The 11901-nt window shown below is 45.4% G+C and overlaps 2 protein-coding genes across 2 annotated transcripts in view; one reads left to right on the top strand and one right to left on the bottom strand.

The window, feature by feature from the left end:
* Window positions 1-3005: 3005 nt before the first annotated feature.
* taf5l (TATA-box binding protein associated factor 5 like) lies at window positions 3006-7900 on the bottom strand. The gene is made up of 5 exons (XM_015396688.1): window positions 7773-7900; window positions 6265-6406; window positions 6079-6183; window positions 5224-5981; window positions 3006-3943 (listed from the first exon to the last, which is right to left on the bottom strand). Exons 2-5 carry the CDS (start codon window positions 6401-6403, stop codon window positions 3146-3148), a joined length of 1800 nt encoding a protein of 599 aa, XP_015252174.1. The 5' UTR covers window positions 6404-6406; window positions 7773-7900; the 3' UTR covers window positions 3006-3145.
* Window positions 7901-8572: 672 nt separating this feature from the next.
* nup133 (nucleoporin 133kDa) overlaps window positions 8573-11901 on the top strand; it is a 26534-nt gene continuing 23205 nt past the window's right edge. Inside the window, exons 1-2 of the mRNA XM_015396687.1 lie at window positions 8573-8822; window positions 9435-9550. Of these exons, the coding sequence (XP_015252173.1) occupies window positions 8695-8822; window positions 9435-9550 (244 nt within the window). The 5' untranslated portion in view covers window positions 8573-8694. The remainder of the gene's footprint in view (window positions 8823-9434; window positions 9551-11901) is intronic.

Below are 11901 nucleotides of genomic sequence, written 5' to 3'. Positions count from 1 at the left end.
ATGGCATATGGCACAACTATTTATTTCTTCTGCACAGCAGTAACAAACCTGGGTCTGAGACTGGACAGTGATTTTAAACATTATGCACTGAAAATTTGTAATCAAGTTCAGTTTATAATCATCTGAGGCAACTGGCCAAAGCTAAACCATTTATTTCACAGCATCATTTCAAGATTTTAAATTATGCTTCTATTATGACTCGGTTGGATTATCGTAATCCAACCGAGTATGTTGGACTGAGCCAAGAATCAACTTTAGAAAGAAAACATGAACATATTACTCCTGTTTCAGCCTCTGTTCATTGGTTTGGAATTTTTTGCGTGTTGATTTAAAAGTTTTATTATCTTTTTAAGTGTTTCATGGCCTTACCGCTCATTATCTGTCAAACCTTATTTAGATGTCTGTTCCCTCAGCTCAATCCATCTGTTAATGTTGGTTTTTCACAAAGCCAGAATGTTGTAAGGAGAGCAAGTGTTTTTAGTTACTACCCCCAAAATGTGGATTGAGATGCCATAAATAAGAGGCAGACTTACCTGCCGTTTTTAGGAAGCTGTGATCTGCATAAGCTCAAAATGTAAGCAGATCGCAGCACTTCAACAAGAAAAATAAAAAAAAACTATCCGAAAACTTGCAGAGGAAAGCAGTACAGGAAGCTGAGCTCTGCTTAAAGTTCACTGAAGAGGGGAGGGCAGCTGTTCAACAAGAAATAAAACTATATTATTAGAACAAATTAAGAGTCTCTCTGTTTTGCCTCAGAAAACAGAGGCAGCTGTTCTTGTCGAGTCAGGAAAAGCAAAGGAGGTCCAACAAGTTCAGGAAACCAGTGAACTAAAGGCTGCTTTGGTCAAAATGGAGAAAGTTTTGGAGGAACAGCGGCAGCAGTGGCAGGAAGAAAAATCCCATCTTATGGCAAACCAACAACAAAGAGATGAGGTGGAGCAGCTGGAAAAGCAGGTGGAGTTACAGAAAGATGAGTTAGAACAGGAGAAAGCCTCTCTGCATCTGAAAGAGCAGGAAAACGGCCAGCTAACTCATGATGCTGCAGGAAAAGTCATGGAACTGGAAATGAGTCTGCTTGCTGAGAAAGCCAGAACCATGGAGGCTGAGATCTGCTTAGCTGAGAAAGAGCAGGAAACCAGTGACTTAAAGGCTGCTTTGCTGAAGATGGAGCAAGATATGAAGCAGCAAACACGGCTCTGGGCCCACGAAAAGTCCCGTCTCCTGAGCAGGGATACGCTGCTCAGGAGTGTTCAGCAGCAGAACGCTATTAGATATCTGGATGCAGCAATGAAAGACCTTCAGAAGGATCTGCATGGTGAAAGGCAGCAGTGGCAAACAGAGAAGGCCTGCCTTCAAGAGACAGTTGCAAACGCGGCTCTGACAGAGATGGAGGAGGAGAAGAAAACGTCAACAGAGAGCCTTATGGAGGAGCTGAAAAATCTGCATCAGGAGACTGAAAAATCCCAAGAAAGAAAAGCAAAAAATAAATCTGTAAGGAAAATAATTATCAAGCTTTTCAAAAGATTGAAGTCAGAAAACAAACCTCTGGTGAACCTCAAGAAACTGTTGCCAAACAAAACTTCAAACTGACAAAAACAATATTTATCTAATTCCAAAACTTCACTTCTAAATGCTTTAAATTAGCCCCCTTCCTCAGTGTTAGCCCATAACCATTAGCCTTAACTTTCATAACTCTTCCATAACCCTTAACTTCCCAGACCCCTTCACAGAATCCAGTCCATAATATTTAGCCCTTCACCCTCCATAAAACTCTGTGGTTCCTTTTAAATAAAAAAGCACTGCCTGGATACCAGGGCCTTTTTCTGAGGTAGACTCCTACCTTGGTGTTGATTAGATCCTGGTAAACAGAATGGGGCTGCACCGTGGTACAGTGCTTAGTGCTGTTCCCTTGTAGAAGGAGACAGTTCTGCATGGAGCTGCCAAACTCTCCCGTGCCTGTGTGGGTTCTCTCTGTGTGCTCCGGCTTGCCCACCCTTCCTTTGTCACAGGAAAATGTATTCATATAAAAAATATATTTATGATAAATACAAAAATGTATTCTTGATTAAAAAAAATATTACGGTAAAAAAAATCCTAAAAACAAATTACCAAAACACATTTACATATACCTCCATTACACATCATCCACACACAGCTTTGTTTTCATGACATATGGGGACATTTCATTGACTTGCATTCATTTTATATGGCCTAACCCAGACCCTTGCCCTAACCCTTACCTTAAATATTACCAAGATGTACCTAACCTAAACAAAATTCACACCTTAGTCCTAAACCTAACCCCAACTCAAAGAACAGAACTTTACCATATAGGGACCAGTTGAATGTCCCCATAAAGTCCTCGCATGTAGGATATTTTTCAAAATACTTCCCTCACATTGTAGGTAAAACAAGGCCAACACCAATTATTAGAGATATTCATACAGGTTTCCATTCTTCTTTCATCTTGAGGGAGGGGGTCATCTACATTGGTTTCATTCACATGAACATATTTAGTAATCTGTGTAAAAGATAACAAGTCAATAGAGGCACTATAAGTTATTGTAAAGCTGTTTATGAGCAAAGCTTACTGCTGTATAAAAGTCTGCTCATCAAATTATGTTAATCCACCATATTTCCATGACAGTGAGATTAGATCAAGGTTTAGATCATATCTTCTTGTTTCCGTAGTTGAATATAGGAATATTTTCTCAGATAATGCAGAGATAATGTGTCTGCTTGTTCTTTTGAATCTCTAGAAAAGTTTAGTCAATCACAGTGTTTCCTTCTGCGACGTTCACACAGCAGCCTGAAGTGACCCAGATCTGATTTTTTTTTTTGCCGACATGCGAGCTGTGTGGGACTGGATACAAGCAGCTGAAAATATTTTTCTTCATAGAGTAACAGATTACATAAACAATCAGGTTTCCTGAGGCTCTAAAGGAGAAGTTGGAGTGAAAACCAATCTTCTTAGTTATACTATAAAAAAAACATGACATCATATCTGCCAGAAACAGTTTAATAAACATTTCAGTTCTACTATAGCTGTCATATATGAACAAAAATTTGAGGAACTTAAACAAAAGAAGGAATGAACAGTTTGACCTGTTGGTGAAGTTAACGTGTGAACATTAGAACTGTGGAGCTACTGCTCAGCCTTCTCCAGAGCCGTTCCTGTGACCAGCAGCAGGTTGCAGGCCATGAACTGGACATTAAGGACGTTGCTGGTGTTTCCCACGTACAGCCCCACCAGCTCACTGGACGAGCCGTCGGCAGGCGTCCCGCCGTGGCTGTTCCGGATATCCCACACCCGGACAGAGTTGTCTATAGAGGAGGACACCACCAAGCTGCTGTCGGGGCTGAAGGACAGGCTGGTGATGCTGTCCGTGTGTCCTCGCAGGTCTTTAAACAAAGTCCCTGCTGCCAGGTCCCAGAGCTTCACGCGCTGGTCCTCTCCAGCGGAGGCCAGGTACTTCCCGTTGGGTGAGAAGGCGAGCGACAGCACGGTGCCGCGGTGGCCGGTGAAGAGCCGGACCGACTGCCCCTGCTGGGTGCTCCACAGCCGGACCGTCTTGTCCGTTGAACCGGTAGCCAGGTAGTTGGAGTTGGGGTGGAACTTGACGCAGTCGACGTCGGAGAGGTGCCCCACGTAGAGCCTCAGCGGGTAGGTGCGGGAGAACGTCCAGAGGCGGGCGGTGCGGTCATGAGAGCCGCTGGCGAAATAAAGGCTGCAGGGGCTGACGTCCACGTCCCACACCGGGTAGGCGTGGCCCTGGTACAGCGCCGTGTTGGTGAAGCTGCCCAGGTCCCAGTATCGGATGGTGGTGTCCTCTGAGCAGGAGAGCAGGCCGGAGCTGTCAGTCAGGAAGGCGGTGCGATACACGGGGCCACTGTGACCGCGGAGCATTTTAATCTCACTGCCGCAGCCTTCCTCCTCGTCCCCCTGGAGCAAAGAGAGACAAAAACAACTTTAATGCAGCTCCTAGTGGGAACCAGTCCATCTGAACAAGAGCTGGCTTAACTCTGCGTCCCACTGCTTAAGGGCTCCTGCAGCAGTGTGTCACACTGAGCTTGATGCAGACATCTTTTATTTATACTCAATATTGAAGCGTGGTCTGTGCTATATTTATTCCACGCCACAACGCAAAAGGGGATAATGGCGGTGAGGACGTGGGGGCAAGATTGTGCGACAACGGAGGGACATGATGGTGAAAAAGATCCAGGTGGAAAAAAGTCCCAGCGTTCTTGCGCACCTCGCTCTACCTGGTCCAACTTCACCAGTCGTTTTCCATAATGGCGTCATACAAAGAAAGCCGGTACGGTACCAAACAGGAAATACGAATGGTGTAGAGCAGATGTAGATTTGACCAGTCAGAGGCCTCCTGTCCTGCAGTCACCTACAATTTGGGAGAGGTGCAGCAGATTGTCTGCGGAAGGGGCGGGGACGTCTCTGCGTTCACCACAACGCACACGCAGATGACCTGATTTCAAAGAGTCAATCAGCCTTTAGACCCAGAGAGGCCAGGAGCCTCTGGGCGTTTCTCAATCTGTGTACTTGTGCGTTCTCGTGTGCTCATGAAAAATCATCACTCTCAGCCCTAGTACTGCTCCAGTTCACAATAACAGCAGACCGAGAACGGAAAAAGTCCCCGGATGTTGTCCCAGCATGCACTGCGTCAGCAGCTTTCAATGGAGCGCTCCATTGACTACATTTTAAGATAATTTGAGGTGAGAATATAATCATTTAAAGCGTCACTATATGGTCCATTTACCTTTTTAGTGAGTAATTTAAAAACAAATTTCCGAAGTTGAGAGACCCATGGCAACCAGCGGAGCAACCAGTCTGAGTCTGAGCACCTCTGTAAACATTAGCTTTAAAAAAAAACAAAAAAAAACTGAGAAACAAAGATAACTATCAGGTCCTACGTCACATGTTTTCATCCCAAGTTATCCTCTGCCTCCCTCTTCCCTATGATGAGGAGCCTGTTAATCCCACAGCATTACACCACCACCACCTGTTCCTCAGTGGAGCTAATCTGTTCGGGATTAGATTTGGGACTTTTTCCTCATCAGAGCTGTCAGAGTTAATTTAATTATACATTTTCAGGTCATTTTACTCAACATTTTGTTTTTTTCCTCTGATAAAATCCTATTAACATATGTTTGCGTAAAAGAAACTAGATCCTTAAATTATTTCCCAAGTTTAACGGATTAAACTCTGACCTCTTCCTCTCTCACGTCGCAGGCCAGGTGGATGCAGGAGACGTCGGCCTGGTGCGGTCTGGCCTTCAGCTTCCTGGCCCGGAGGCTCCACAGCTTCACGGCGGAGCTGTCGAAGCCGGCGGCCAGCAGCCGGCTGTCCGGAGAAACCTCGGCGGCGTTCAGCATCTGCTCCGTGTGGTGGAAGGCGTAGAAGCAGATGGTGGTGAGGGAGGGCGGGCCTTCCCGGACCTTCTTTATGCAGTCCTGCAGCGCCAGCAGCGCCACCTCATTCTGCGGGATCCCTGCAGGGACCTCCACCCCCTCCCCGCCCTCTGCTCCGCCAAGCCAGGAGGACGACACCGAGATGGGCGTGGCCATGGAGCCTCCGGCGGCTCCGTACAGCTGGTACTCTGTTCTTCTGGAGGCGGTGACCTCCACCTGTAGATGGGTGCTGAGGACCCTGCACAGGGCGCTGTTGTCGTCGCTCTGCAGGTAGCGCAGCAGGTAGCTGTACGCTGGCTCCGTCAGGTGCACCACATACTTGTGCTCCAGAAAGGACCTCAGCTTGGGGTTGGCTGCTACATCCTGCGCAGCCACAACGTGACGGAGCTGCTCTACCACCAACCGCTGCTCTACGTCGTGAAGAAAAGCGTCGTGAAAACGGACGTAAAAACCATCTACTGCCCCCTTCAGGCCACAGTGCACCATGTCAAGGTGAAGATAAACGAAGAGGGGATACAGGAGGCTGCTGACCTCTTGGGCGTAGGAGATTTCTGCTTCTGCTCACAAGAACAAAGAAAAGAGTTTTAGTGTTCGTGACAAAAACAGAACCTCTGATCCTAAAGATGCAGAAATAAAAGAAGGGAGGGGCGGTACCTGAGAGAAAGGAGCGCAGCCTGGAGAACTGGATCTCATACTGCTGGGGGTCCGCCTGGCAGGGAGCAGCAGAGACCACATTGGTACAGCCGGACTCCGTCTGCACTGCTCACAGAGAGGAAGAGGTAGAAAAGGCTTCAGTTTCTCCAGCGAGGATTTTAAAAGCAGCCATAGAAAGGTGCTGACCTGTCAGGCCGGCTGCCAACTCCTCTGTGGACTGGAAGAGCTTGGCTCCTTTCAGGGAGCCGTCAGTGTCCACATACTGCCTCCTCTTCAGGTACTGAGCCACAGCATTCTGGATCTGCTCAGCCCGAACCCGTTTCATGACCTGACCAGAACAAACCGATCAGAACCGCACAGAAACCAACAAAAAAAAGGCTGAACAACCAGACCGTAGACAAAGATCAGATTCCCTGAACCGACAGAGCAAAACAAAAAATAAATAAAATACTGAAGAAAAACAAGGAAACTGGTTTTAAGGTTGGAAAGAGTTCATGTCTGCAGGGCGGCTTGGTGGTTTGGAAAGTTCATGATCACTCCTGGAGACGTTTATAATCACAAAAATAAAAGCAGGGAGGAGATTAAAAAATAAATAAAAAAACAGGAAAGTTTACCATCAGAAAATCATCAGGGGCGGTAAAAAGGTTCAACTAGAATATCATCCAGAAGGCCTGCGACTGTTCTTTGATAAATAATAATGTGACGACATTTTGGGCTGAAATGTCCAAATAAAATACAACTAAAGTTACAGAGTAGAAACAGGTGGAAACAGGTTAGGGAACATAGAAACACTGCAGCACGTCTGCCGACAAAGACAAGAAGCATCTATTCAGTTCTCTTGTTTTCCTCATCCTTCACTGAATCCCTGAGGTTTTTCTGATGAATCTTACAGTTTCATTTATGATTTTCAATGCCTAAACTCTATGGGCTCATCCACCTTAACTCCTCTGAATCCAGAACCATGAGGTCCACCTTAAACCAGAGCTACGTTCAGACCACAAGCAGCAGAAGCAGCTGGTTTACATGCTCAGTGAATGGTTGGTGTACATCAAGGCGCAGCATAAGGTCCTGCAGCGCGTCTGAGCAGCAGGAGCAACAGCTCATGAGCTTCTGAACATCTGAGGCGCTTTAGAAGCAGCAGATGCTGGAGTTGGAAAACTTTTAGCTGCTGGACCCGCCGCATCAACCAATCAGAGAAGCTGATCTGGGAGCTGGCAGGGAGACAGACACAGCACTGCTGATGCAGAGAGCTATATCACTTGGCTCAGGTGGACTTTCTCACTTCAAAACTTATTCAAACGAAATTAAAGCGACATTATTTACAGTTTAATTGAGCAATCTTCATGTCAGGTATTTGATTTAGAAATAATATTCGCAGGATTTCATCCTTTCATACTGTTGTTTTCTCCAGTCTTGGGCTTTATTTTGCCAGAATGTATACTGTTTAAAGGTTAGCATCTTAATTAGCATGCTAGTAATCCATCATCATGCATTCTGATATGCACTCCTGCATAAAATAAACATCTACAGCGTATTTATTCTTGCAGTAAATTACTGTAAAGCCTCTCAGGTTCACCGGCTGTGGCTGGATAGCAGGAAGGGGCTAATAGAGCTAGCATCGGGGCCTAACGGTCCCAGGAGTCAGGAGGAAACATCAAACTGGGTATCACTGCCAGCAGCAAACAGATACTCACTGCATGTTGTGTCGCTCTCGCTGCCTTCAGATCATCTAAGTGAAACTGAGCAGTTCAATCCAGACTGTGGCTGAAGGAGCTCCGCTGCCTTTCATTGCCGCGCCATCATGGATTTCTTCTTTTAATCTGTTGAACAGGCACTGAGCGGCCGGCGTGGCCATTACTGCCACCTGCTGTTCTGGGGTGGAAATGCAGAAACCTATCCAATTGGTCACACTTCTTCTTGTGAGGTTTTATGGCGGTTGGCAAACTAGTTAAAACTGCATTATATATATATATATATATAAATATGATATTTATTTTAATAATACATAGTCATTTATTGTATTTATTTATCAGTTATATGGAACATCTATTCTATACTACTTTATTTCTTGGTCAGTCTATACCTAAAAAAAATTTTTTCTTATGTTCCAATGTTTTTTTTTTTTGTGGAACTAATTCCATCTAAAAGATTTCTCATGTATTGTAATACAGAGGTTTGCTGACCTGCCACGACATCAATAAATCCTTTATCCCATTGTTGGTGTGAGACTGATGACTACTTATATTGCATCAATATTTGTGTTTTCGATGTTATAGTTATAAACATTTCGATGTGTTTGGTTTTATTATTGTTAAATTGCTCGTCGTGAAATAAATAACAAACTAGTTTCTCTTTTTGAAACCTGAAATAAGAAGTTATGTTTTTTTAAAGGGAGGCGTTTAGGGAGCTGCGTCCTTCCACCGCCACCAGAGGGCGCTCCGGCATCAACTGCCTCTCTGTTCTGGTCACGTGGTTTCTATACGGTGACGTTGAATCGGCGCGACTGAGCCGCGCGGTGTTTGGAGACAGTTGGAGCGGCTGTTTTCTGTGTGGGCCTGTAGACATTCAGGGTTTTATTAGTTTTATTTGGAAGTGCTGAAGCTCCAGAAGGCAGACATGTTCAGCCCCCGCAGCACCCCGGCGGGCTCCGGCCGCAGGCAGCAGAGCAGAACCCCGGGGAGGAAGAGCGTCTCCGGGGCGGCAGGGCTGCTCTTCTCCCCCCGCAGGACTCCAGTGTCTACGAGGTGAGTGGATGGATGGAGGATAATCACCGTGGATCATCTACAGCTTCTGTTACCCACACTATGGTTGCCATGGAAACACTCTGTCCAGCTGTCTGCTAATTTATCATAATTCATTCTGACTGATGGTGTTTAGGATCATCAAGCAGCTGTAGGTTAAATTCAATCAGTCCATACCAGCTAAACCAGGGTTCAGCTGGATAATGTTTACTCCCTTTGCTCCTCTGACATTTAGGAAATCATTCCCAGATCACCATGCTTCCTCCACCATGCTTTCGATCTAAGTCATTTGATCCAAAGAACCTCCAATGGGGAGCAGGTCCTCCTGTGTCTAAACATCTGACACATCAGGCCTCTCTTTTGAAGACTAAACACCTGGATAGTTTCACAGCCCTACACCTGCTGCTCTCTCAACATATTTAATATCAGAAGATCATGTGTTCTGCAGTAAAATCATGGCAAAAGGTTTGAGGTCTAATATAAGACCATTGTTGAGTCATCAGAGCTCATCCATCTCTGGGTTGTCTGACTCCTCCACCATGATGAAGGCTGAGCCTCCATCCATCCATCCAGGTCTGAGGTCAGCTAACATAGAGTCTGATCTCTCCTCTCCAGGTCGACGCCTTCTCGAGTCCAGAACGCCGCAGCAGCAGAGACGGTTTTCTACGACGTGCAGACGTTTGGCTCGTCGCTGCCGGTCAAAGTGATGGAGGCTCTGACCCAGGCTGATGGTGAGGGAAACTGATGGGGAGCAGAAATGATCTCCTCCATCACTTACACGTACTTCTCAACTCTAGCTGTATATAATCAGCAAATCTTTTATCTGCTATTATCTGTCATTTATCCTTTAACCCCACTAATAATAATTCCCCATGTGGAATTATATGCTTATCTGAAAAATGTGAAACAGCTGAAAATATGTCTTATATTTTAGGTCCTTCAGAAAGTAGCCTCCTTTTGCTTTGATCACTGCTTCACACACTCTTGGCTTTCTCTTGATGAGCTTCCTGAGGTCGTCACCTGAAATGGTTTTCACTTCACAGGTGTCCCCTGTCAGGTTTAATAAGTGGGATTTCTTGCCTTATAAATGGGGTTGGGACAGTCGGTTCTGTTGTGCAGAAGTCAGGTGGAAACACAGCTGATAGTCCTACTGAATACACTGTTAGAATTTGTATTATGGCAAGAAAAAAGCAGCTAAGTGAAGAAAAACCAGCAGCCATCATTACTTTAAGAAATGAAGGTCAGTCAGTCAAAAAAATTGGCAAAACTTTGAAAGTGTCCCCAATAGCAGTCGCAAAAACCACCAAGTGCTACAAAGAAACTGGCTGACATGAGGACCGCCCCAGGAAAGGAAGACCAAGAGTCGCATCTGCTGTGGAGGATAAGTTCATCAGAGTCACCAGCCTCAGAAATCACAGGTTAACAGCACCTCAGATTAGAGAGCAGGTCAACGCCACAGAGTTCTAGCAGCAGACGCATCTCTAGAAGAACTGTTAAGAGGAGGCTGTGTGAATCAGGCCTTTATGGCAGAATAGCTGCTAGGAAACAGCTGCTAAGGACAGGCACCAATCGGGGGAGACTTGCTTGGGCTAAAGAACACAATGAATAGACATTAGAACAGTGGAAATCTGAGCTTTGGTCTGATGAGTCCAGATTGGAGATCTTTGGTTCCAACCTTTGTGTCTTTGTGCGACGCAGAAAAGGTGAAACAATGGACTCTACATGCTGGTTCCCCCCGTGAAGCATGGAGGAGGAGGTGTGATGATGTGGGGGGCTTTGCTGGTGATACTGTTGGGGATTTATTTAAAACTGAAGGCATACTGAACCAGCATGGCTACTACAGCATCTTGCAGCTGCATGCTGATCCATCCGGTTTGCATTTAGTTGGACCATCATTTATTTTTCAACAGGACAATGACCCCAAACACACCTCCAGGCTGTGTAAAGGGCTGGTTATCCTCAAGCAGCAGTGTGTCGCTGTGAGCTTGTCGCAGGTATGATGCAGACATTTTTGATTTATGCCCAATATTGAAGCGTGTTCTGCTCTATGTTATTCCACGCAACAACGCAAGAGGGACAATCAGGAACCAGCTGTGGGTCTAGATACGGCCGGGGCGGTGATGAAGTGGGGGCAAGTTTGTGTGACAATGGAGGGACATGAGGGTGAAAAAGAGCGGGGATCCAGGTGGAAAAAAGGTCCCAGCATTCTCTTCTAGCTGCTCCATCTTCACTTGTTGTTTTCCACAATGGCGGTCACACAAACAAAACAAGCCGGTAAGGAACCAAACAGGACATGCATAGTGTAGAGCAGATGTAGATTTGACCAATCAGAGGGCTCATGTCTGCGGTCACCTACTTTTGGAGAGGTGCAGTAGAGTGTCTGTGGAGGGGGCGGGGACGTCTCTGTGTTCACGGCGACACACACGCAGACGACCTAGTTCCGACGTATAAATCAGCCTTAAGGGCTATTTGACCAAGAAGGAGAGTGATGATGCTGCGCCAGATGACCTGGACTCCACAATAACCAGACCTGAACCCAATCCACATGGTCTGAAGTGAGCTGGACCGCAGAGTGAACGCAAAAGGACCAACAAGGGCTAAGCATCTCTGGGAACTCCTTCAAGACGGTTAGAAAACCATTTCAGGTGACGACCGCTGGAAGATCATCAAGAGAACGCCAAGAGTGTGAGAAGCAGTAATAAAAGCAAAATGAGGCTACTTTGTGAAGGACCTAGAATATCAGACATATTTCAGCTGTTTGACACTTTTCAGTTAAGCATATAATTCCACATGATTTAATTCATAGTTTTAATGCCTTCAGTGTAAATCTTCAACTTTCATAGTCATGAAAATAAAGAAAGCTGTTTGAATGAGAAGGTGCGTCCAAACTTTTGATCTGTACTGTATATATAATCCATATCCTAACTTTCTTGTATAATCTGTATATAGCTTCCATATTTAATTATTTTATCAAATTTATAGTCCGTGTCTCTGTACACATTTAAATAAATATTTACATCCTGTGTAGCACTTCTGGATAGATGCAAACTACATTTCTTTGCTTTGTACTTGTGGTAATTTA

The sequence above is a fragment of the Cyprinodon variegatus genome, unplaced genomic scaffold, assembly GCF_000732505.1.
Source record: "Cyprinodon variegatus isolate N-32 unplaced genomic scaffold, C_variegatus-1.0 Scaffold815, whole genome shotgun sequence".
NCBI lineage: Eukaryota > Metazoa > Chordata > Actinopteri > Cyprinodontiformes > Cyprinodontidae > Cyprinodon > Cyprinodon variegatus.
Note: the sequence above shows the minus strand (reverse complement) of the source record. Positions and strands in the feature narration are given on the sequence as shown.

Coding starts and splice junctions, on each gene's coding strand:
- taf5l (XM_015396688.1), bottom strand. CDS start 6,403: ATGAAACGGGTTCGGGCTGAGCAGATCCAGAATGCTGTGGCTCAGTAC. Junction 5,982..6,078: donor GCTGCGCTCCTTTCTCTCAG/GTACCGCCCCTC, acceptor TCTTGTGAGCAG/AAGCAGAAATCTCCTACGCC. Junction 3,944..5,223: donor GCGACGTGAGAGAGGAAGAG/GTCAGAGTTTAA, acceptor TCTTTGCTCCAG/GGGGACGAGGAGGAAGGCTG.